The 26,160-nt window shown below is 35.2% G+C and overlaps 1 protein-coding gene across 1 annotated transcript; it reads left to right on the top strand.

Moving 5' to 3' along the window:
• Positions 1–12,202: 12,202 nt before the first annotated feature.
• LOC131643146 (uncharacterized) lies at positions 12,203–13,126 on the top strand. Its single transcript, XM_058913299.1, has one exon. It carries the CDS (start codon positions 12,203–12,205, stop codon positions 13,124–13,126), a length of 924 nt encoding a protein of 307 aa, XP_058769282.1.
• The last annotated feature ends 13,034 nt before the right edge of the window (positions 13,127–26,160 follow it).

Genomic DNA, 26,160 nt, shown 5'->3' with positions numbered 1-26,160 from the left:
TAAATAATTAAAATGAAAAAAATATAAAATTGAACTAATTCAGAAAATAAGTACAAAGCTTTATAATTGACGTAATTTTAGTGATCTTTCTATTATATCTACGTGTACTATATCACTACCTTGTTTACAGTCATATACGGAAAAGATACTTAAATAACGAAAGAAAAAGAAAATTTATTAAGCATAGTAGTGAATTAAAAAATATCTATACCTTACTTATTATTTCTTGTATAACTATTTTTTTATACATCTTTGACACAATCCAATCACATATGAATTAGAGTTAATTCAGTTGAATAAATAAATATTTTAGACCATCTTAAACATAATAAAATTATACTTAATTATATAATTTAATTAAAAATAGTTTTAAATGTGAATTGAATTAAAAGTCACATCAATTAAATTATCTATATTTTTAATAAACTAACTAATATAAAAATATAGATATTTGAATATTTGAAAAGTTGTTAAATGTTTTTGGATCCCTATGTTATAAATTCTACTGAACATTTTTTCTAAAAATCAAATTTGTGAAACTGTTCATATCCATTATAGACAATATCTTACAATTACAATAATAAAGAACCAAGGTCGATCAGAACAAGACTGTCTTTGAAATATATGTAAGTTGAGTTAGCCTACATGATCTTATAATCATCAAAATTAAATTATAATTAAATAGAGTTTTATAAATTATTTTTTAAACTAAAATTAACCAACACAGTATTTTTAAAAACTTGAGACGGTTATGGATTAATTGAAAAAAATTAATTGAACTAAAATACTAGCTAGTGATGAAATAGAAGATGGTAAGGGATGAAAAACAGTTTAAAAAAAATGAGTGAAGGGTTTGTGTTGTGTGGGAGAAGAAGGCAATGATGAGTTGAATGAGATGGGACCCATTTCATAATATTGTATATTTAATTGGATTCAGTTTTTGACTTGGAAGTTAGGGTCCCATTCAGGCCACCACAGTCTTTATGGATTGAATGATAAAGAGCACCGCACGTGGAGTCTGAATCAAGGGACTGTCCACTGTCCAACCACATTCATATATTACACCCTGTAATTGTATTCTCTTTTATTGTTTTCCTATTTCATTACCCTCTTCCAAATTTGTAACCCTTTTACATGTAACAAAACAAATCATCTTTTTAAGTTTTAAATTGTTTTTACATTTATTTTGACTAATATGTTGCGTGATTGGCGTGAAAACTATGTTTTTTTTAAAAGTTACTAATATAAACTAGTAGCTTTTTTATAGTGATTGTTGTAAAGGATTTCAATTTATCTAAATATGTTCTAAGGGGAGTAGTTCTCACCCTATCATTAAATTTATCTCTTTCTCATTACAAGCATAGTGTATAGATGTCACGTGTTTGAGCTCCTCGTGTGTTATTTTTTTTAGTAGATATCACAATTGACATAATTTAAAAATGTAAAGTTAAGCATATATATATATATATATATATATATATATATATATATATATATATATATATATATATATATATATATATATATATATATATATATATATAATTTTTTTAAAAAAATATTCTTAGTACATTTTGTATATTTTAATAATAATATTTTTTAAAGAAAATTGTAATTTCATTGAATTAAACATTAATATTTTATTTATAAATTTATTATAATTTAATATTATTAATTTATTTATATCTTATAATATTTTAACTTTAATTTAAATTTTGAATTATATATATATATATATATATATATATATATATATATATATATATATATATATATATATATATATATATATATATATATATATATATATATATATATATATATATATATATATATATATTTGTTTATTTGTTAAAAGTATTCTTATCACATTTTTTGTAAGTTTTAATAATAATATTTTTTTTAAAGAAAATTGTAATTTCATTAAATTAAACATTAATATTTTATTTATAAATTTATTATAATTTAATATTACTAATTTATATATTTTATAAAATTTTAAGTTTTATTTAAATTTTAAATTATATAATATATAAATATAGAAGTAATTTATTTTCCTATTCTATACAACTGATTTCTAATCTAGTTTGTGATTTGGATAAATTATGTTAACTAAGACGTAATATAGTACAGGTTTGAAGATTGACTTATCATATAATATTATTTCTGTAAAATATTATGTTGAAAAATGACACCAATCTCTTATCCCGACCATCAAACAAACTTGAAAAAGCTAAGATCCAATATAATTAAATTTAGCTTTCACAACGACATAAATGGAGAATATCCAAAATAATTTTATGAGCACTATATAAATACTATATTTTTTAACAAAAACTTATTTTAGTAATCTAACTAAACTAAGGTACAATTACTTACTTTCAGTAGGCGTTTTAATTTAAATAATAATAAAATATATATTTCTTCAGTTTTTACATTCAGTCGAGAGAAAATGTCGCTCAAGGATCATGTTTTGAATAACTGCTCTTGCAATTTTACTTTTATTTTTATGATGTATCTATTTAATTTTCATAAGGCACTTTTTTTTTTAATTTATTTATTAATTGTTCTAAATTGATGTCAGAATTAAACTTTAACTATTCATTTACTTTTCAACTCTCATTCATCTTCATTCTCTTGCGAAATCGAACAATCCTATTACGAAATATACTCTAGGTGCTTTTCATCTTCATCTTTTCTATTTAAACGCCCTAAAATCTAAAACCATATTCCATAACAATTTTCGAACTTCATCCCTTCAAACACACAAAAATGTTCGAACATTAACTCGTCCAACACACGTACGTTTCCTCCCTTTGAACGCCATTGAAGCTCAAGTGTAGCTTAAAACAAGGAAAGACATCCAAACATTAACGAAGTTTAATTCATTATCGTTTATGTTCTTCATCACGTATCCGATACATAACTCACTCAATTTATCCATGAACGTAAATTAGAAATATTAGTTTTTGTTGTGTGGGTTCAATTATTCTAATTATGTTGATAAAAATGGAAATAAATTTTTTCTTTTTAGTGTAGATTTTGTTGACGTTGTTTTAAGCAAAATAATTTATGATGTTATTCTAATGAATTGTTGTTAAAATTTTGTTAAGTAATATATATATATATATATATATATATATATATATATATATATATATATATATATATATATATATATATATATATATATATATATATATATATATATATATATATATATATATATATATATATATATATATATATATATATATATATATATATATATATATATACCATGAATATCACATTAGGTATCTTTGTTTATACAATTATTGTCTTAAGTAAATTGATTATGAGACTATATTTATGAATTGCTCTTAGCAAGTGTTGATGTTACGCTAAGTAATATGTTTATTAACGTTTGTTGTTTTAACACAGATGAATGATTTAACCACCACCTCTCCTACAACTACCACCCCTACGAAAACCACCATCTGCTATAACAACCTTCTCTCCTACAACTACATATATTAAAATTAAAAGTAAAAGAAATTCTAGAGGTGGCACGATGATGGCCAAATTGACAAAAACTCGCAACACAGGTATTAGGTTACCGATCAATTCTGCTTACAAAATGGTACTCCCTCTGTCCCAAATTATAAGAGAAATTCACTTTTTAAATTCATTGAATAATTAATGTATTTGGTCTATAGACCACATACATTAATTATTCAATGAATTTAAAAAGTGAATTTCTCTTATAATTTGGGACAGAGGGAGTAAGTCTTATGGTGAAAATGCTACGTCTTTTAAGAGTTACGTGGCATTACTTGGTATAAGCAAAGTGATCATTTTGTTAGATGATTGGAGCCAACTAAATGGTGAATTGAAATGTTGTGTCAAAGTTCCGTCAAGAACAAACCAAAACTATAGGAAAGATGCGTTTCTTGAACAAACACAAGAATTCCTATTAGGTTTTCACACAACATAAAGAAGAAGGAAGAAGAAGAAATATTAAAATTGGTTGTAATTGTTTTTATATTCAATTTCTCTATTAGAGTTTATAGATTACAAGTGAATAATAGCAATCAACCTCTTTCAACAACCTGAGAGAACTAGTATATTCATAGAATACTAAGCTAACTTAGCCTACAAGCTAAGTTAAACGATAAGGCTAAACAAACAAACCCAATTTGACATGCTAACAAACCTAGCATTATCGACTATAGCATGGTAACACAATTCAACTACAACATACACGATTTTGACATCAGCATGTGAATAGACTTCGACAACATGTTCGATCTCTATAGAACTAAGACGCCATCTCTGTCGAGATACTAGAGTTCGATCCAAAATTTCACAAATCTGCACCTTGGAACAAACTTAACAACATTAAGGATTAAATTAGCTTTCTTCATGCAGCTTTATCAACTGCATACATTGGAAAAACTTGTAACTTGCCAATGTTTTGGTGATCATATCAACAACATTATCTTCAGTCAAAATCTTCAGAACTTAGACTTCTCCACACTCAATTATTTATTTGACAAAATATCGCCTCACATCAATTTGCTTGGTTCGCTCATGATTGGCTGATTTCTTTGATATGTGTATTGAACTTTAACTGTCACATTTAACAATGCTAGATCGACCTTGAAGTTTCAGCTCCTTAGCAAAACCTTCAAGACACAATGCTTCTTTCACAACTTCGGTAAGGGCAATATATTCCGCTTCAGTGGTTGATAAGGCGACAGCCTTCTGAAGTGTCACTTTCCAACTGGTTGTTGCGCCAAACATATCCAAAAATAGATTTTTTAGAATACATATAACATGCATAATTAGAGTTGACATATCCTTTGATTTTTGTGTTACTGTCATCATCACAGGCTCCACCATAAATCAGGATTATATTCCGAGACCTATTTTTGTACCTTAGAATCCACTTCAATACTTGTCAGTTCACCTTTCAAGGATTGGCCATATACCTGCTTACAAGGCTCACTTCGTACGCTATGTCCAGTTTCGTACGCTATGTAATTCTATTTATATTAGCTCTTTCAACTTCAGTGCTAGGACTTTGAGTCGTACTCAGTTTGAACGTAGAATTTGTTGGTGTCACACCATGCTTTGAATAAGACATACCAAATTTGTCGAGAATTATCTTCAGGTATGTCTCTTGAGATAAACACAATCTCAACTACTTCCTATCTCTCTGGATGTCAATCCCAAGAGTTATGCATGCAGGTCCACGAACCTTCATGTCGAACTCCTTATTGAGTTCAACATTTACCTTCATTACATCTTCGACACAATTGATTTCTATGAGAATATCATCCACATAAAGCAACAAAATAACAAGTGAATATCCAAGTTGAAATCTAAAATACACATAATGGTCGAATTGGATCCTAGTGAAACCTATATTTGCCATGAACTTGTTGAATCTCCTATTCCATTGTCGAGGAGATTTTTTCAGTCCATATAAAGATTTATTCATCTTTCACACATAATCTTCCTTTTCCTTTTCTGCATACCCTTTAGGTTGCCTCAACATGACTGTTTCATCTAGATCATCACTAGGGGTGGCAAACAGGTATGCCTGCCCCGTTTAGGCTCGCCCCGCAAAAGCCCGCAAGAAAACAGGGTGGGGCGGGCGGACACATTAAAGGGAGCGGGCCTAAAACCTTGCCCTGCCTCGCAAAAAAATGCGGGGGGGGACGGGGAAAGCCCGCAACATTGAACCTTCTAGGCCTAAATATAGTAAAATTGTATAAAAAAGTTCATGCCCGCAAAAGCCCGCAAAAAACATGGCGGGGTGGGGCGGGCACATTAAAGGGAGCGGACCTAAAACCTTACCCCGCTCCGCGAAAATGTGCGGGAAAAACGGGCTTTCCCCGCGGGCCGAGCCCGTTTTTCCACCCCTAATCATCACTCAAGAAATCAGTCTTCACATCCATCTGTTCTAGCTCTAGGTCGAACTTTACCTCCATGGAAAGCAACATTCGAATGGATTTGTGCTTCACAACAAGTGAGAAAAGATCATTGAATTCGACTCCTTATTTCCGAGTGATCCCCCTAGCAAGCAATCTTTCCTTGTATCTCATTGACATCACTCCTTCTATTCTTTCCTTAACCTTGAAAACTCACTTACAACTGACTAACCTGGCCCCTAGAGGTTTCTCGATCAGCTCCAAAGTGTTATTATCATTAAGAGATTTCATCTTATCATCCATGGCTTTCATCCATTTAGCCTTATTTTGACTCCTCACAGACTCCTTGTAGTCTCTACATTCTTCATCAATAACCTCACTTGCAGAGATTAAGGAAAATGTTATGAGATCTACATAACCAAATCTCTGAGGTGGATTAATGACTCTTCTCGATAATGACTCTACATTCTTCTGGATTAATGTCTCTTGCCAGCAGGTAGTCATCAATAGTTTCCTCATTTTCTTCATTAGAAACATGGGCTTTTTCTTTGACTTCATATAGGTTATGCAATTCAGCATCACTATGCTCCACCTCAGTAAGAATCACTTCCTGTTTTAGCTCTTCTTCAGAGATTTATGCATTTTGACCAGCATCATCAGTTTTGTTGAACTCCATTTCTACTTCATTAAAAACTACATCACACCTTGTGATACACCTCTTGTGACTTGGCTCTAGGCACAATAACCTATAAGCTTTGACTCCTTTAGGTTATCCCATGAACATGCATCTTAGAGCTATAGGTTTGACCGTGTCTTGCTTAATATGAGCATAGGCTACACAACAAAATACTCTAAGGCTGTCTAAATTAGGTGGATGTTTCTACAAGACTTCTTTAGGAATCTTCATCCCTAAGGCAGTTGAGAGAAATCTATTTATCAAATATGCTGCTTTCGAAACAGCCTCAGCCCAAAACAACTTCTTCAATCCAGCATTAGTCAACATGCATCCAAGTCTTTCCAAAATGGTTCAATTAAACGTTTCAGCTAAACCATTTCGCTGGGGAGTACCTGTAGTAGTTCTATGCATTGCAATAATAAATGCAACACAATAACTATCGAAAGCCTCATTACAAAATTCAAGACCATTGTTGGTCGTTAACCTCTTGACCTTCCTGCTTGTTTGGTTTTCGATCAAAGTTTTCCAACTTTTGAATTTTTCAAAAGTTTTGTCCTTAGCTTTCTGAACGAATACCCAAATTTTTTTGGAATAATCATCAACTATGGATTGAAAATACCCTGCACCTAAATGTGAAGGACTCCTTGCATACCCTAAAGATCAGCATGAATATAATCAAAGGATCCATGTGTTCTTTGTTAAACTTCACCCTACAGGATTTGCCAAATACACAAGGTTCGCAAAACTCTAGCTTTTCGACCTTGTCACCACATAGGATATTTTGTTTCGATAATTCGACCAGGCCTCTTTCACTGACATAGCCAAGTCTCTTACGCCATAACTCAGTCTTCGGCATAGGTTTTGTGGACGTCACATATGTTGAACCACTTACAAATTCATACTCAAGGGTATATAGGCCTTAACTCTTGATGCCTCTCAAGACTTCCTTCTACCCCTTTATCACCCTTAGGATACCTTGCTCTCCTTTCAAAACATATCCTTTCTTCTCGAATTCACCAAGAAAAATCAAATTTCTCTTTATATCAGGCACATACCTGACACCAGCTAATGGCTTTATTGACTCATCATGGAGTTTGAATCTTACATATCTGATTTCTATAATTTTGCAGGCTTTGTTGTTTCCCAACACCGCTGATACACCATATTGATCATAAAATTCCTCAAACACATCTTTGTTTGGAGTTATGTGCCAAGTGCAACCATAATCCATAGTTCATTCCTTTCAAGAATTGCTTCTCGAAACAACTAGAACATCAAATGATTCAAAATCGTCTTGCACAATGGATGCATTACCATTGTCCTTACCACCATGATTATTCTATTAATCAGGGTACACCTTTTGTGTGTGATCCTCCTTCTTAAAATGATAACACCTAATTGTGGAAATATCACCACTATAAGATTTCTACTGACCTTTACCCTTTTTATTTTCAAACTTACAATATTTTCTTCAAGAATTTCCCCTAAACACACTAACATTCACCAACAAATGATGGTTTATGCTTATTTCGTTCATTCAAATCCTTAGAGTACAAGGCTGATTGAACTTCTTCAAAGGACAGGGAATCTCTTCCATACAATACAGTTTCTTTGAAGTGAGTATGAGAACATGGTAAAGCACACAACAACAACAACGCTTAATCTTCATAATCGATCTTGACATCGATATTTTTAAGATCAAGAATTAGCTTGTTGAACATATCCAAGTGCTCAGCCAAGACTTTGTCTTCACTCATCTTGAATGAGTACAGATCTTGTTTCTGGTAGAGGCGATTGACCATCGATTTGGTCATGTATAAACTTTCGATTTTCAACGACACACCCATTACCATCTTCTCCTTCGACATCTTCCAGAGAACCTTATTACCAAGGCTCAATACGATGGCGTTGCGGGCTTCATATACCATCATCATTTTCTGCGCTAATATCAAACCATATTGAACAAGAAGGGCTTGCATCTTCAAGCGCCACAAACAAAAATCAGTCACATCGGTGAATTTCTCAATCTCATACTTTATTGATGACATTTTCTTCTCCATGATCACCGTAAAAATTAATTGTGTCAGAGTGCCGTCAAGCACAAACCAAAACTATGAGAAAGATTAAGTTTCTTGATAAAAGACAAGAAAACCTATTATGTTTTCACACAAGAGAAAGAAGAGGGAAGAAGAAGAAATATTAGGATTGGTTGTAACTGCTTTTCTATTCACTTTGTCTATCAGGATTTATAGATTACAAGTGAATAACAATAATTAACCTTTGTCAATAACCTGAGAGAACTAGTCTATTTATAGAATACTAAGCTAACTTAGGCTATAAACTAACTTAAACAAATGGGCTAAACAAACAAGACCAATTCGACATGCTAACAAACCTAACATTATTGACTAGTGCATGCTAGAACACAATTTGACTATAGCAGAAACGACTTCGACATCAACATGTGAACAAACTTGGACAACATGCTCAATATTTGTCAAACCAATAAGCTATCCCTGTCGAGATACTAGAGTCCGATCCAAAATCTCACATGCAAAATAGTATATGGACCGATCTTGGGGTATCAATTTTAATTTTCTTGATTTGTTTTACAAGTATATATGACCATTAATTTTTGTTTAATACTAATACCAATTTAATTATGTAAATAAAAAATATTATTATTCTTTATAAGCTGGAAAATAAATGGATATCATATGCTAGTGAACGTTTGATGAGCTTTAAGACACAACTCACAACATATTATATTAAAAATCCAAAGAGTAGAAACTTAACGCCTCTACATGCGACTTATAGTTTTCTTGATATAGACGTTTGGGAGAGCTTTGTCGAGTCTAACGACACTCTTCAATTTCTGGCTAAGAGTAAAAAAATAAAGGAGAATAGCGTAAAAAATATCTATCCTCATAGATTGTCACGTGGAGGATATGATAAATTTGGGGGAGACAATAATAAAAGAAAACAAAGAGAACAAGAGTTGTAAGATCCTTTTATAAGCTTTGATCGAAGCTCATCTCTATTGTACCCCAATTTTTGACCACTGAGATCCCACCCTATTCTGTGCATAGTAGGATCATCATCATTATCATTATCATCATGCATACATCATTTGCTAACCAAAATACCAAAAAAATATTGTTGCTTGTTGCTTGTGTCCTAGGACAGGAGACTGGTCAAAAGGAGACCATGCAAAATTAGGGCTTTGAGGCCCACAAAGAAGTTCAAACATTCTCATATGACCAAGTAGTTCCCTTTATCAAAATCAAAGTCCAAGGATGGCTCAATTCAAAATCAATAACTTTCAAATTCATCTGGTGCACAAATTAGGGTTTTGACCTAATTCATCAGGAGAGTTGACTTTTAATCAGGACATGGCTCCATCGCTCAAACTATGATTCAAGGATCTTCAATTTAATATTATAATCCACTCCCATCATTTATTTGAAGAGGAGAGCTTGATTCAATTGGAATCCACAAGATAACAGTTCATCTAAAAAAGTCAACTGTGCAGGTCAACCTTTGACTTTTGAGAAATTTGGTCAACTAAGGACTTTTGAGGATCAAAATCATCAACATATGATTATTATAGTCATTTGATCAAGAAAAATCAAGAAAATCAATCAAAAGTCAAAAAGTCAACAAAAGTCAAAATTAGGAATTTAAGCGATTTTGACCTCATTTTGGGAACTTCAAATTTCACCTACAAACTCAAAAATCTCCCAACATGAAAGATGTAGATTTTGATCAAACAAACAACTTTGTCACTAATATCATTTCTTCAAAAAGTGATTAATTTGAGAGATATTGGATCTATAAGTTTATGTTCAAAAAACTTCGAGAATTTTTAAGTGTTTTAGCATGGATTTCTTAAAACTTTATGGGCATTTTTTACTATGATCCAAAATGAGTTTGAGGAAACTGATCGCACTGAATAATTGACTCGATTTGCACATGTTTTTCATTAGTTTTGTGTTATTTTTCTGTGTTATGTTTTTTCTTGGCTCATTTGTAGGTGTTGTCCCTTTTCTAAGCGCCTTTGAAGAAATCATGTGAAAAATCCAGAAATATCGGGATTTTCCAGTCATTTTGCACACTTGGCGTCCAGCTCAACGGCCGTTATAGGGAAAGCGGTTACGTGTCCCACTGCGTCCAGAGGATTAACTGCTACGTCCTCACGATCTCCCCATCAGCCTGCTCCGTGGTCGCGGCCTTCAGAAAAAGCTTCCTGCTCAAAAGTAGTTAAGGGGCACTCCTGTCAAATTGCAACTACCAGAACTTCTATAAATAGTCATTTTCGTTTTCATTTGCATCCATCCAAATTAGTCTACAACACTAAGCCTATACTTACTTCTGTAAAAGCAATAATTCGCTACATCGGAGGATTATTGCACCATAGTGTGATTAGGTTGGAGCATTTTAGTTTCTTGTCATTTACTTCAAGCACAATTTACTTTCCGCTTGTACCAGATTTAAAGACTCCGATTGGAGAAGGTTTTTATTTACATGCTTTATTTTATTTAACCGCAATGCTTTACATTGCTTTATTTACTTTATTTCTCGCACTCGCTTTTATTACCATGTCTAACTGCTTTCATATGCTTATCTTTATTTCCATTTCTGGATAAATCTTTAAAGGTTAGAATGTAAGGATCATTGTCATGATAGTGTTCCAAATATTGAATTAATAGAAACACTGTTGGGGATGTTTTAACTTTTAATTCAAGTTTTCTGTACTTAACTTTTTCATGGGTAAGATCGAAATCCGTCCATTCTAAAGATTAAACTTGATTAGTTTTTGACTAAACAAAAAGGGAGAAAGCGTTTTGTCTAGTTGATTAGGTATTTTTAGCATGTTTAGAAAATTATTTTAAAACTGTTTACAGACGCGTTTATAGATTTGAAATCTGATTCTTGGCCTAAAGCCAAGAATCTCTTTAAGTTAATATTTCCAAGTTAAAATCACTTTTTTACTAAGTTAAGTATCTAATTTCTTAAAAATAAGTTTACTACTTTAAGGTTTGAAGCACCTTTTATAAGTGACGATAAAAGGATTGGATTAAAGAGTAAACTCGAATCTTAGTACGCGGAAGAGACAAGTTCCTGTTAAATTGTTCTTTTCTATAAGTAGAAAATATTGTCTCACAAGTAGTTCTATCCATATACAACTGGAACATTGTTTGATTAATGTGAATTACATTTGAACCTGTTTTTTATCTACACTTATTTTATCCATTTATATTCATGCACTGTACACATCTCAACTGTTTCGATCCGCCGTAGATAAGCACCTTAGCAATAGAGTTGATAGATTGACGATTGGTCTATGTGGGGTCGATAATCTTTTATATTACTTCGATAGGCTGTGCACTTGCAGTCAGATTTTAGACTCTATAAACAGACCCATCAAGTTTTTGACGCCGTTGCCGGGGACTAAACTTCGTCAAATTTCGTACCCTATTGTTATCCCGTTTAGACTAAGGCTTTATTAGCCGCTAAATGCGTAAGAACCGAAAACTTAATAGATCCTTTAGTGGAACCCGAACGTTACACTTGAGCACGCCTTTTTCTCCGTAGGATAAGAAGATCTATGGCTGAAGATCATAACCAAAGAGCTCCTAAGGAATTCGCCCAACCATCTAATGAGGAGCCTAGTTCTAGTATAGTAAACCCTTCCATAACAACTAATAATTTAGAACTAAAACCCTCAATCTTACAATTAGTACAACAAAACCAATTCGCTGGTCTCGCTTCTGAGAACCAGAACCAACACCTAAAAGCTTTTATCCAGTTAGCTGACACCCTTAAGGAAAATGGTGCTCCACTTGAGGAAATTCGTCTAAGACTATTCCCTTTCTCCCTTAGAGGTAAAGCACACGACTGGTTAGATTCCCTTTCAGCCAACTCAATAACAACTTGGGAAGACCTTAGGAGAGTATTCCTTGCTAGATATTTTCCCCCAAGCAAGGCCGCATTCCTTAGGAACCTGATCACTAGGTTTACTCAAAACCAAGGAGAATCACTTTTTAAAGCCTGTGAGAGATATAAAGACCTTTTAAGAGCTTGTCCATATCATGACCTAGAGCAATGGTTAATCATACACACCTTATATAATGGACTCCATTATAATACTAAGATGTCTATCGATGCTGCCGCTGGTGGTGCACTGATGAACAAACCTTACCCTGACGCTTGTGCCCTAATAGAAGATATGGTCCAAAACCATTACCAATGGGGAGCGGAACGAGCGACAGTAGAGAAGAAGGAGACCCAAGGAGGAACACATGAGGTAGGTTGCAAGGACATGATGCGAGCCAAAATGGACGCCCTAACCTTAAAAGTCAAAAATATGTCTCAAAACACTGCCACGGTAGTTGCAATCCAATCTGAATGTGAACTCTGTGGAACCCAAGGACATCAAACTGCCGATTGCAACATACTGAATGAGTCTAGCTCATACCAAGTTAATTACACTCAAGTAAAACCTTTTTCTAATACTTACAATCCTGGATGAAGGAACCACCCGAATTTTTCCTATAAAAATAACAACCCAATCCAAAATTCTGGATCTCGAGATAGAAAGGTTTTTCAAGCTCAAAGAAAAAATCAACCTATGCAAGCTGTGCCACCAAAACCCAGTCTTGAGAAAACTTTATATAATTTTATTTTAACCCAGACTCAACAAAATAAATAGTTCCTAAACCAAAATGTTCATATAAACGAGATAATCACGCAACTAGGGACTAAGGTTGACCAGATGATAACCCATAATAAGATGCTTGAAACTGAGATCTCACAAAAAGCTCAAACATAAGCCACACAAACTACACCTGTGTCATACCCCCAAATTTTCCCATCACATTTTTACTTTCAGGCTCATACAATAATTCAAGGCTCAAGGTTTAATCTAAGGCATACTCTCCTAATCAAAGACCTCCTGAACTAGGGATTTGTATTCTCTTAAGAAAATTGATGAATTAAGGTCTCCAATGGATTTCATATGGCGTATTAGGTTTCAAACTATCCCCATGCCAAAATTCAAGCTTCAATTCTAAAGATTGCTCATTCAATTGCTCAGATAGTCAACAGTCGACTAGTTTGACCTAAAAGTCAATTATGGTCAAAGTACAGTCAAAATTCCTGATTTTTGGTCAACATCCTTATTTTGAAGTGTCATTCATCATTTGATCAAGGGTTGATGATTATTCATCAAGGAAAGCTCAGAAATCAACAAAAGTCCAAGTTACTGAATTAGGGTTTCTAAGCAAAAGTAAAATGTATTTTGACTGGCCATAAGTCTCATACGCCTTATCAGAAATTCCCCAACCAAAGCTCATTCTCAAGGAAATTCAATTCTCTACAACTTTGATGTTGGGCCCAAGTGAAGGATAGAAAAACACTTAGAAAGGGGGGGTTTGAATAAGTGTAGTCTTAAAAACTTAAACGATAAAAACAAATTGCACAGTTGTTTTTATCCTGGTTCATTGTTAACTAAACTACTCTAGTCCACCTCCACGGAGTGATTTACCTCACCTGAGGATTTAATCCACTAATCGCAACAGATTACAATGGTTTTCCACTTAGCCCACGACTAAGTCTTCTACAGTATCCTGATCACAACCTGATCACTCTAGGAACAAATGCTTAGACACAAGCTAAGACTTTCTTAGAGTATCCTGACCACCACGTGATCACTCTAATTACAACTGCTTAGACACAAGCTAAGACTTCCTAGAGTATCCTGATCAACACTTGATCACTCTAGTTACTTACAAATTAATGTAATCAATTCTAAGAGTATTACAAATGCTTCTTAAAAGCTATAATCACAACAGTGATATTTCTCTTAACGTTTAAGCTTAATCTCACTAATATATTACAACAGCAATGTAGTGAGCTTTGATGAAGATGAAGTTTCTGAGCTTTGAGTTTGAACAGCGTTTCAGCAAGTTAATTGTTAGCAAATTCGTCCACATTGCTTCTCATCAGAACTTCATTTATATAGGCGTTTGAGAAGATGACCGTTGGGAGCATTTAATGTTTTGCGTATTCCGTACAGCATTGCATTTAATGTTTCACTGTTTTGTCAACTACCTCGATCCTTGTTCACGCTGTGTCTACTGACGTTGCCTTTAATAGCTTCCAACGTTCCTTTTGTCAGTCAGCGTAGCCTGCCACCTGTACTTTCTTCTGATCTGATGTTTGTGTATACAACGTTTGAATATCATCAGAGTCAAACAGCTTGGTGCATAGCATCTTCTTGTCTTCTGACCTTGAAGTGCTTCTGAGCGTGATACCATGAGAACTTCAGTGCTCCTGCTTCTGATCTCAAGTTCTTTTGATGCTTCCATAGACCCATGTTCTGATTCTGCCTTGACCATCTTCTAATGTCTTGCCAGACCATGTTCTGATGTTGCATGCTGAACCTTCTGAGACAAAGCTTCTGAGCGCTGATTTGTGCATACTCTTTAAGTATTTCCTGAAAGGGAAATTGCAATGTATTAGAGTACCACATTATCTCACACAAAATTCATATCCTTGTTATCATCAAAACTAAGAATATTGATCAGAAAAAATCTTGTTCTAACAATCTCCCCTTTTTGATGATGACAAAAGCATATATAAATGATATGAATTTGCGATCAGAAAGAGCAGACGGCTAAAGACAAATTACACAGCTATAGCATAAGCATGTGAATATGTCTCCCCCTGAGATTAACAATCCCCCCCTGAGATGAATAATCTCCCCCTGAAATTAATACTAGAAGAATTTTATAAATAAAAGACTTCCCTGATTATTTCGGTAGAGACGTTCACAGTGCTTGATCTTCAGAACATTCATGACTTCTGATTTCTGCTTCCATAGGACAGCTTCAGAACATTGAATTTCTTTAGATCCTCAGAACATACACAACTTCTGACTTCTGCTTCCATCGGACAGCTTCAGAACTTGAATTTCTTTGATCTTCAGAACATTCACAGCTTCTGACTTCTGCTTCCATCGGACAGCTTCAGAACTTGAATTTCTTTGATCTTCAGAACATTCACAGCTTCTGACTTCTGCTTCCATCGGACAGCTTCAGAACTTGAATTTCTTTAGATCTTCAGAACATTCACAGCTTCTGATTCTTGCTTCCATTTGGACAGCTTCAGAGCTTGAATTTCTTCTTTCATCACTTCATGCTAGATTGTATCAGAATATTGTTGAATGTACCAGAGCATCATCAGAGCATCTCTACATCCTGAAATGTTACAGAACAAAACTAAACAACAAAAGTCAGCATGAATGAATCAGAACATAAAATATGTTTCAGAACACATAATATGTATCAGAGGCATATAAGCCATATAGAATGTATCAGAACAAATAGACATAATGTTTCAGATCATATTCTATCATCATAATATCTGAACATTCTTCCTTCTTGCTTCTGATTCTGAAGCTTCATAGCACTCAGCTTGCTTCAAGAATCCAAGAACTTGATTCATCTTGTTGCTTCTCATGTTGATCTTGAATCTTCAATTCCTGCAACAACACAAATTAAAAACATAGAACTTTGCAAGTTCTGTTAGCAAAGCAACTGATTAAATCAAATCATTTATCACATATTTCTCCCCCTTTTTGTCATATCATCAAAAACATAACAGATTCAGATAAAAACAAAAGGAAACACACGGAAGAAAATGATGATTTTCATTGAAGTTCAAACAGACAAGTACAGAAGTACACGAAGAGAAGGAAGACAAGATGCACAAAACAGATGCAGCAAAAACAGAAACAAAACAACTAAGACTCAATCTAAGATGACCCTAGCCTTGACAAGATCTTGGCCAGCATCTCTTGAACCCCATTGTTGTGCTCATTCTGCTTCTCTATGAACGCTCTAAACTTAGCATTGACTGAGCTTTGCTCATCCTGGTTCTTCTGAAGAACATCCAGAGTCCTTGCAAGACGGGAAGGTTCATCAGAAGAAGCTTCACAGCTTCTATCCAACGGGATGGCATTCTGATCTGTAGCTTCCATTGATAGATCATTTGCAGGGATTTCCTCAACAGGAACTGATTCAGCAACATGATCTTCTACATCTGCTTCTTGCATAGAAGCATCTTCATATTCTGCAGCTGGAATCTCATAATCTCCATTCTCAAGTGCCTGAAGAATGGCAGCTAGATTCCTGGGGGCAGAAGGACCTTCAACTTCTGGTGGGTCAACAACTTCTGGAATGACCAAGCTTGGGTCTTCCTTAGAAGGGTTTTCCCTCAAAAAGTCAAAGAGGGTCTTGAAATCCCCGAGCAGAACTGGATATTGAGGTCTCCAGACCACAATTTCCCTGCAAGGATTAGCTTCCAATGCAGCAGCCAGTCTTGCTTCTTCCAATTCATCCACAAACTGCTTCTCCTCAGCAGCAACACAATTTTTGAGAGGATGGTAGTATATACCATTATCACCCTCCAGAAGGTAACCAGGGTAACCAGGGGCAGCAGCCACTAGTCTTTTCTGTACTCCCATTGCTTCTACTTGAAAATACTTGCGAAATCTTTTCCAGAGATTTCTTGTAGAAACATCATCCAGACCATTTAGAAAGGCATCCTTCAGAAAGTCTAGACTGCTAATCACCTCATGTCTGAAAAGTTCCAGGTAGGTATAGGGTTCAGGTTCAGGCGGATTGAAGGTGAATTTGTATTCAGGGTAGAGAAGACAGTAGGGTTTGGATTTTCTGGTAGGTAAGGGATGGGATATAGAAGGTGGAGGTGCGGTGGATGAGGAAGAAGGGATATCTGAGAGAATGATTGATGAGGATGGAATATCAGAAAGGATAGGTTGAGAAGAGGATGGAGTATTTGTAAAAGAAATTGGTGAGAAAGATTTATCAGAAGGAGTTGGGGGAAGAATACTTAGAGGTGTGGGGTTTAGAATGGGAGAGGAGAAAGATGATGGAGAAGTATTTGGTAAAGTGAAGTTTACTTTTGGTTCAGATGGAGGTGATTGGAGAGACGGTTTAGGGACAAAAGGAGGTGGAGTAAAAACCTGCCTGGAGATTTGTATAGAAGAAGAAGATCTGGTTCTGCGAAAGGAATCTCTGATCCTTTTCTCCCTTCGTTCGTCAGAGTCCACCTTGTCAGGATCATAGGTGACCCTCAACTTCTTGGCTTTCTTAACTTCATCTTCTCGGGCTTTTCTTTTTAGCCTAGCCTTTAGTTCCTTCTGATCCTTCTTCAGAAGATCAGCTTTGGACGGAAGCACTCTGCCACGGATCCAAGCAGGATCAATATCTAATTGCTTCCTAACACAATCTTCTAGATAAAGCTTGACAACCTGCTGCAGTTCTTTTTGAAATAAAGAGGCAAAACCTTCAACAGCAACTCTTCTTGACAGGATGTCAGGAAAGCTTGTGCACACAGAAGGTACATTATGAATGAGTTCCAGTCTGAACAAATCCACACCATTGAAAATGGGACCTTGAACTACTCCAAGAAAATGGGACGCATTGAGTTTTCTGATGGAGTCCAGCACTTTGCTTTCAATCAGAATGTCTGAAATCATTCTTCCAAAAGGAATAGTCGTTCTTGGAATATGAGGGTACTTCGCCCTTTCGTCTTCTCTTGACTCAAAGATAGAAGTCTTCAGATTCTCAAACAGAATATGAGAGATGTTGATCTCAGTCTTTTTGCCAATGCAGAAAAGAGTATACTTGTGATCCGGACTGATGTAGGAGGAGGAGAGCATCCTCTTTCTATGGTGAAGGGAACCCAGAATAATTTCAGCCCATACTTTATAAAACGGCCTTAAGGTGCCCGTGTTATTAGAGTCAATTCCAAAGGTCAGAGAGATTTGTTGTTCAACTTTAGATCAGTCAACTATTGCATGTCGAAAACCAGACCAACCTTCTTCATCATTCAGATTGTACAGCTTCCTGATGAGCTTTTCAGTGATAACCACTTCATGCCCTAGCACGAATGAAATGATGGCAGTTGGGGTAACCGTTGCATGTACCCAGAAATCCTTCACAAGTTCAGGATAAATTGGACCAACCAATCTATCAAGATATTTAGACCATCCTTGCTCAAAGATTCTTGCATCACACTTAAAGCCATTTGCTTTTAGGTTGTTGATGTCCACAGCAGATTCACATAGAACTTCCAGTTCTTCCGTGGGTATTAAGCAAGTTTTCAATGGAGCATACTCATATTTGCGTAGAAGGATCTGTGAAGAAGTGAGTCTTTCTTTTGAATTTGATGAACAAGAAGATGAGTTCATGATGATTATGCCTTGAGATCAAATCAAAAACTAGGGTTTGTAAAAACAGATGCAACGAAAGGGATGCACAAAAGAGAGAGAGAGAGAGAGAGAGAGAAAGAAGGAATGAAGGTGAAGCGGGTTATTTAAATGATTTGAAAATAAAGAAATCATTATGCATTTAATGAGAAATGACATTAGGAGAGAGAACACGGTAAATGAAATGATTTAACACAGTTACCTAGGTCGGCGTCTTTTCAACTGCACGCTTTGTACTAACCGTACATACACGTGTTCACTATCAGATAATAGATGACAGCTGTAAAATTTTGAATAGACTTTACGCCTTCTGATTCTGATCACTGCTTCTGATTGTCATTCTTAAGAAATGATCTGGTTCTGATAGGATCATCTTTCTTTCCAAGGATCTCATGTTCTGAATGAGCTGAGGCAAGTCTAGGTGATCTTCTGACTGTTGGTTCTTCAGAAATCCTAAGATTCTCTAAAGATGCAGCAACTTGATCTTCTGATCCATTGCTTCTGAGACTGCCAGCTTCTGCAGCTTTGCTTCTTGGTTCTTCAACTTCTGATATATCAATATCAAAATCTGCAAAATTCTCAAACTGCTTTGGTTTTTCAAGACCAAGCTTATCATCAAACCTGATATTGATTGATTCTTCTACAATCAATGTTTCAGTATTGTATACTCTGTAGCCTTTAGAGCATTCAGAATATCCAAGAAGGAAACACTTTTGTGCTTTAGAATCAAACTTACCAAGATGATCTTTAGTATTCAGAATAAAACATGCACATCCAAAAGGATGGAAATATGAAATGTTGGGCTTTCTGTTCTTCCACAATTCATAAGGAGTCTTATTTAGAATAGGTCTGATAGAGATTCTATTCTGAATATAACATGCAGTGTTTATTGCTTCTGCCCAGAAATGCTTAGCCATATTGGTTTCATTGATCATGGTTCTGGCCATTTCTTGTAGAGTCCTATTCTTTCGCTCTACAACTCCATTTTGCTGTGGAGTTCTAGGACAAGAGAAATCATGGGCAATACCATTTTCTTTGAAGAACTCCTCAAAGAATCTGTTCTCAAATTCGCCACCATGATCACTTCTGACCTTTATGATTTTGCACTCTTTCTCAGATTGGATCTGAGTGCAGAATTCAAAGAACACTGAATGAGACTCATCCTTGTGTTTCAAGAACTTTACCCATGTCCAGCGGCTATAATCATCAACGATGACTAATCCATATTTCTTCCCTCTGACAGATGCTGTTTTGACTGGGCCAAACAGATCAATGTGCAAGAGTTCTAACGGCCTTGAGGAAGAAACAACATTCTTAGACTTGAATGCAGGTCTGGAGAACTTGCCCTTCTGACATGCTTCACAAAGAGCATCTGATTTGTATTTCAGATTAGGGAGTCCTCTGACCAGATTTAGTTTGTTAATTTGAGAAATCTTTCTCAAACTAGCATGTCCTAATCTTCTGTGTCAGACCCATTGCTCCTCAGAAACAGACATAAGACAAGTCACCTTCTGCTTCTCAAGATCAGAAAGATCAATCTTATAGATGTTGTTCTTTCTCTTGCCTGTAAATAGGATTGAGCCATCCTTCTGACTTACAGCCTTGCAAGACTTTTGATTGAAGATTATATCATAACCATTGTCACTTAATTGACTTATGGACAATAAGTTATGCGTTAATCCTTCAACAAGAAGTACATTAGATATGGAAGGAGAGTTACCAAGACTTATGGTTCCAGAGCCAATGATTTTGCCCTTCTGATCTCCTCCAAACTTGACTTCTCCACCTGGTTTAAGCACCAGGTCTTGGAATGTAGACCTTCTTCCCGTCATGTGTCGCGAGCACCCAGAGTCCAGGTACCATGACATTTTGCTTTTTGTCCTCTTTGCCGCCAAGGATATCTGCAACAGAAATTATCTTCTCCTTAGGTACCCACAATTTCTTGGGTCCTTTCTTGTTAGTTCTCCTCAAGTTCTGATTGAACTTGGGTTTAGCAAAATATTTAACAGGAGGAACAGCATGATATTCTTTAGGTTTGTCAGCATGATATTTCTTAGGATGTGTCACAAGCTTCTTGGTGTGAACAGTGTTAAACTTCTGTGTATGTGAAGTGATCCTAATATCATGTGCATGGCCATATTTGAACTGATCATACAATGGTTTGTATGTGATCTTCAGATCATCAATGGGTTCAAATTTATGTGAGGTATCACCCTTATAGCCAAAACCAAACCTTCTGTTTCCAAAAACACCATATATCATAGAAGCAAGATGACTTCTGCCAATACTTCGAGTCATATTCTTTCAGAATATGATTCATGCTAGGAATGGATTTTTCTGTTTCAGAAGGAGATCCACTATCTTTGGATAGATTTAAAACTTTTTCCTTCAGTTCAGAATTTTCCAATTCCAGCTTCTTAGTTTCAAATTCAAACTGCTTTTTCAGCTTTTTGTATTTGATACTAAGATGAGCCTTGAGTTCCAGAAGTTCTGTTAAACTGGAAACTAACTCTTCTCTAGAAAGTTCAGAAAATACCTCTTCAAAATCTAATTCTGATGTAGATTCTGATCCATCATCTTCTGTAGCCATCAGCGCAAAGTTGGCTTGCTCTCCTTCAGAGTCTGATTCTGATTCTGATTCAGAATCATCCCATGTTGCCATAAGACCTTTCTTCTTATGAAACTTCTTCTTAGGTTTCTCCTTCTGAAGTTTTGGACACTCGTTCTTGTAATGTCTAGGCTCATTGCACTCATAGCAGACAGCCTTCTTCTTGTCAGATCTTCTGTCACCAGAAGATTCTCCTCGTTCAAATCTTTTTGAACTTCTGAAGCCTCTGAACTTCCTTTGGTTGCTCTTCCAGAGTTGGTTTACCCTTCTGGAGATCATGGACAGTTCATCTTCTTCTTCAGATTCTGATTCTTCAGGATCTTCTTCTCTAGCTTGAAAAGCGTTAGTACATTTTTTAACATTTGATTTTAACGCAATAGACTTACCTTTCTTCTGAGGCTCATTTGTGTCAAGTTCAATCTCATGACTCCTCAGGGCACTGATCAGCTCTTCCAAAGAAACTTCATTCAGATTCTTCGCAATCTTGAATGCAGTTACCATTGGGCCCCATCTTCTGGGCAAGCTTCTGATGATCTTCTTTACATGATCAGCTTTGGTGTAGCCTTTGTCCAGAACTCTTAATCCAGCAGTCAGAGTTTGAAATCTTGAAAACATCTTCTCAATGTCTTCATCATCCTCCATCTTGAAGGCTTCGTACTTCTGGATTAGTGCAAGAGCTTTGGTCTCCTTAACTTGAGCATTTCCTTCATGAGTCATTTTCAAGGACTCATATATGTCATGGGCCGTTTCCCTGTTAGATATCTTCTCATACTCAGCATGAGAGATAGCATTCAGCAAAACAGTCCTGCGTTTGTGATGATTTTTGAATTCTTTCTTTTGATCATCAGTCATTTCGCTTCTTGTGAGCCTTACACCAGTAGCTTTAACAGGATGTTTGTAACCATCCATCAGAAGATCCCATAGTTCACCATCTAGACCAAGAAAGTAACTTTCCAGTTTATCTTTCCAGTATTCAAAATTTTCACCATCAAATACTGGTGGTCTAGTATAACCATTGTTACCATTGTATTGCTCAGCAGAGCTAGATGTAGATGCAGTTGGATTTGTTTGAACTTCACCAGCCATCTTTTACTGAAGCGTTTTTCTCTTCCTGAATCTTTTCTAAACACGGTTAAGTGCTTGCACCTTAGAACCGGCGCTCTGATGCCAATTGAAGGATAGAAAAACACTTAGAAAGGGGGGGGGGGTTTGAATAAGTGTAGTCTTAAAAACTTGAACGATAAAAACAAATTGCACAGTTATTTTTATCGTGGTTCGTTGTTAACTAAACTACTCTAATCCACCCCCACGGAGTGATTTACCTCACCTGAGGATTTAATCCACTAATCGCAACAGATTACAATGGTTTTCCACTTAGCCCACGACTAAGTCTTCTAGAGTATCCTGATCACAACCTGATCACTCTAGGAACAAATGCTTAGACACAAGCTAAGACTTTCTTAGAGTATCCTGACCACCACGTGATCACTCTAATTACAACTGCTTAGACACAAGCTAAGACTTCCTAGAGTATCCTGATTAACACTTGATCACTCTAGTTACTTACAAATTAATGTAATCAATTCTAAGAGTATTACAAATGCTTCTGAAAAGCTATAATCACAACAATGATATTTCTCTTAACGTTTAAGCTTAATCTCACTAATATATTACAACAGCAATGTAGTGAGCTTTGATGAAGATGAAGTTTCTGAGCTTTGAGTTTGAGCAGCGTTTCAGCAAGTTAATTGTTAGCAAATTCGTCCACATTGCTTCTCATCAGAACTTCATTTATATAGGCGTTTGAGAAGATGACCGTTGGGAGCATTTAATGCTTTGCGTATTCCGTACAGCATTGCATTTAATGTTTCACTGTTTTGTCAACTACCTCGAGCCTTGTTCACGCTGTGTCTACTGACGTTGCCTTTAATAGCTTCCAACGTTCCTTTTGTCAGTCAGCATAGCCTGCCACCTGTACTTTCTTCTGATCTGATGTTTGTGTATACAACGTTTGAATATCATCAGAGTCAAACAGCTTGGTGCATAGCATCTTCTTGTCTTCTGACCTTGAAGTGCTTCTGAGCGTGATACCATGAGAACTTCAGTGCTTCTGCTTCTGATCTCAAGTTCTTCTGATGCTTCCATAGACCCATGTTCTGATTCTGCCTTGACCATCTTCTGATGTCTTGCCAGACCATGTTCTGATGTTGCATGCTGAACCTTTTGAGACAAAGCTTCTGAGCGCTGATTTGTGCATACTCTTTAAGTATTTCCTGAAAGGGAAATTGCAATGTATTAGAGTACCACATTATCTCACACAAAATTCATATCCTTGTTATCATCAAAACTAAGAATATTGATCAGAACAAATCTTGTTCTAACACCAAGGTCAAGAAATGCTCCCGCCTAAGAGATATAAGTCAAAACATTACAGGTCCTTCTAGAAGCTCGCAAAATGCTGTTTTTTGTCAGGAGGCATATCACTAAGATAAAATCTTCAAATGCAAAAAAGGTTCCAAAGTGGCTTGTAGAAGACACCTTGAGCTTTCCAGAAAGCCCTAGATCATCTCCATATGACAAATATTGAATGATTTATGGCTTGCACAAGTTGGATAAAATTTGGAAAATACATGAAACCCTAATTGGTGATTTTCACGATTTTGAGTAATGGGCCTATAAATCTAAGTTATCCACGTGATATTAAGCTTATTGAGAGCCCATGCATCCATTCCCATTTATTTTATGGTTTTATTTCAATTATTCTTGATTTTATTCATTAAAATCAATTTAAAACCAAATAAAATCATAACTAAATGAGAGAATATCCCTTGAATCAATTCCCATTCATTTATTTATATCCAAACCCAATCAAGGGGATTCAAATTCGTGCAAACACGATCATGGAGGAATATTGGCTAGAAATAGAAAGATTTATTTGATTTTTCAATCAAATTTCATCCCTCCAATCACATGATTTATTTCTAAAGATATTTGACCTAATTCACCTTCTATACATTGACAATATATTCAACCAAATAGGGGACTTTTTCCAGCCAAGAGAATAGGATTCTAAGGTGCAAAAAAATTCAAGAACAAAGCAAGAATCGTACCAATACTTCCAACAAGTTTCAGACCCAACCACCAATCCAAATCATCTCCTGAGTGACTATATGGTAAGCCTAGGTAGTTAGTAGCACTTTACTACGTATGGAATTCGTGTGTCATGATCATCATCTTTGGTTTATATTGTAAAATTTCGTATCACATGTATTTTTGAGTTTTAACGTGATTTGTTGACATGTATGAGTTATTGACGTTATTTGGAGCGACTTTGAATCCTTGGGCACAAGCTGGGACGTCAGAATCACAAGATGCCATGGCTAGGGCATGCTTCTTGTTTTGTTCGTATTACAATGTGCAGGCCGTTTCAAGACAAACCGATGCCATCATCATGTTCGGAAGGGTCAAACTAATAAATTTGGGCGCTTTTGTTTGATTGCTAAACGTAAAATTGCTGAGTTTGATTTTTGCAGAACAGACCTAACAAAATTCGCAGGAAAAATCGTGACAAAAACTGCAACAGAGTCCGTAGGAAAGAAGGACAGGGATGATGAACAGTGTCCTGTGACTTTTGGGACACACGTGCGACGCTAGGATTGGCCAGTCAAAACTCGTTCTCTCTCCAATACGTGTGTGATCTCTCTATTGGCTAGTCAACTCTGCCACGCCCTCTCTCTATTTCTGATTGGCCCGTTCAAATGATAAGGGGCCCACGTTTGACTTCCATTTTGAATTTCTTGTTTTTTGACTTTATTATACTTATTCATTCAAAGTTGTTTAGTTTAATGAATGGACACACAACAGGAGTGGCAAAAGCGTCTTGATGCTAAGTGTAAGGGCCTGGGTTCAAACCCTACCCTTGACACTATTATTTTTTACCAATTTCCTTTGTTGTTCCCTACAGATTCAGCGTAGTTCACCCATGACAGGACACGGTACGCCCTCAAGTACCAACTATTGGATTTTCATCAGCCCAGATCTGAAGGATCAGGATTGCTTGCCCACCGTGGACACTCAGGAGACATCCACACGCAATCAGGCGCCCAGGTTTTTTTATTTTTTATTGTGTTCATTATTTTTTTAGTTAGCTATTTTTCTATTCTCTTTTTTTTTTTTTTGTTAACTAATTTAAATTAGTTTATTTAGCTAATAACCAATGGACAAATTAGAATTAGGGTCTATTTAATTAATTAGTTCTTTCTTTAATTTAATAAAATTAGGATTAGTATTTAATTATTAATTTAGATTTTAGTTTAATTAATCTAATTTAAGATTTAATTTAGGTTAATAATTAACTTAATGTAGGATTAATTTAATTTAGCTAATTTAGGTTAGGGTCAATTTATTAATTGTTTTGATCAAATTAACCGATTGCGATGATTAATAATAAGTTATTTAATTCGCCATCACCCTTAAACAATTAAAATAATCTAATCCAAAAAACAAATTAATTTGCTAATGGTTGTAATCGAATCGATCGATTATGATAATTAGTAATAAAATCGATACTTGTTAATTTGTTAATTATGTTGATCAAAGCTACTGATCAACGCAATTAACAATACTAAGGTTTAAAATACTAAATAGGTTTGTATGCCGCGAA

The sequence above is a fragment of the Vicia villosa genome, unplaced genomic scaffold (assembly GCF_029867415.1).
Source record: "Vicia villosa cultivar HV-30 ecotype Madison, WI unplaced genomic scaffold, Vvil1.0 scaffold7, whole genome shotgun sequence".
Lineage (NCBI taxonomy): Eukaryota > Viridiplantae > Streptophyta > Magnoliopsida > Fabales > Fabaceae > Vicia > Vicia villosa.
The sequence above is the reverse complement of the archived record's forward strand: the minus strand, read 5'-3'. Positions and strand labels throughout refer to the sequence as shown.

What these genes read in the sequence shown, in the direction of transcription:
- LOC131643146 (XM_058913299.1), top strand. Translation starts at nt 12,203, where the DNA reads ATGGCTGAAGATCATAACCAAAGAGCTCCTAAGGAATTCGCCCAACCA.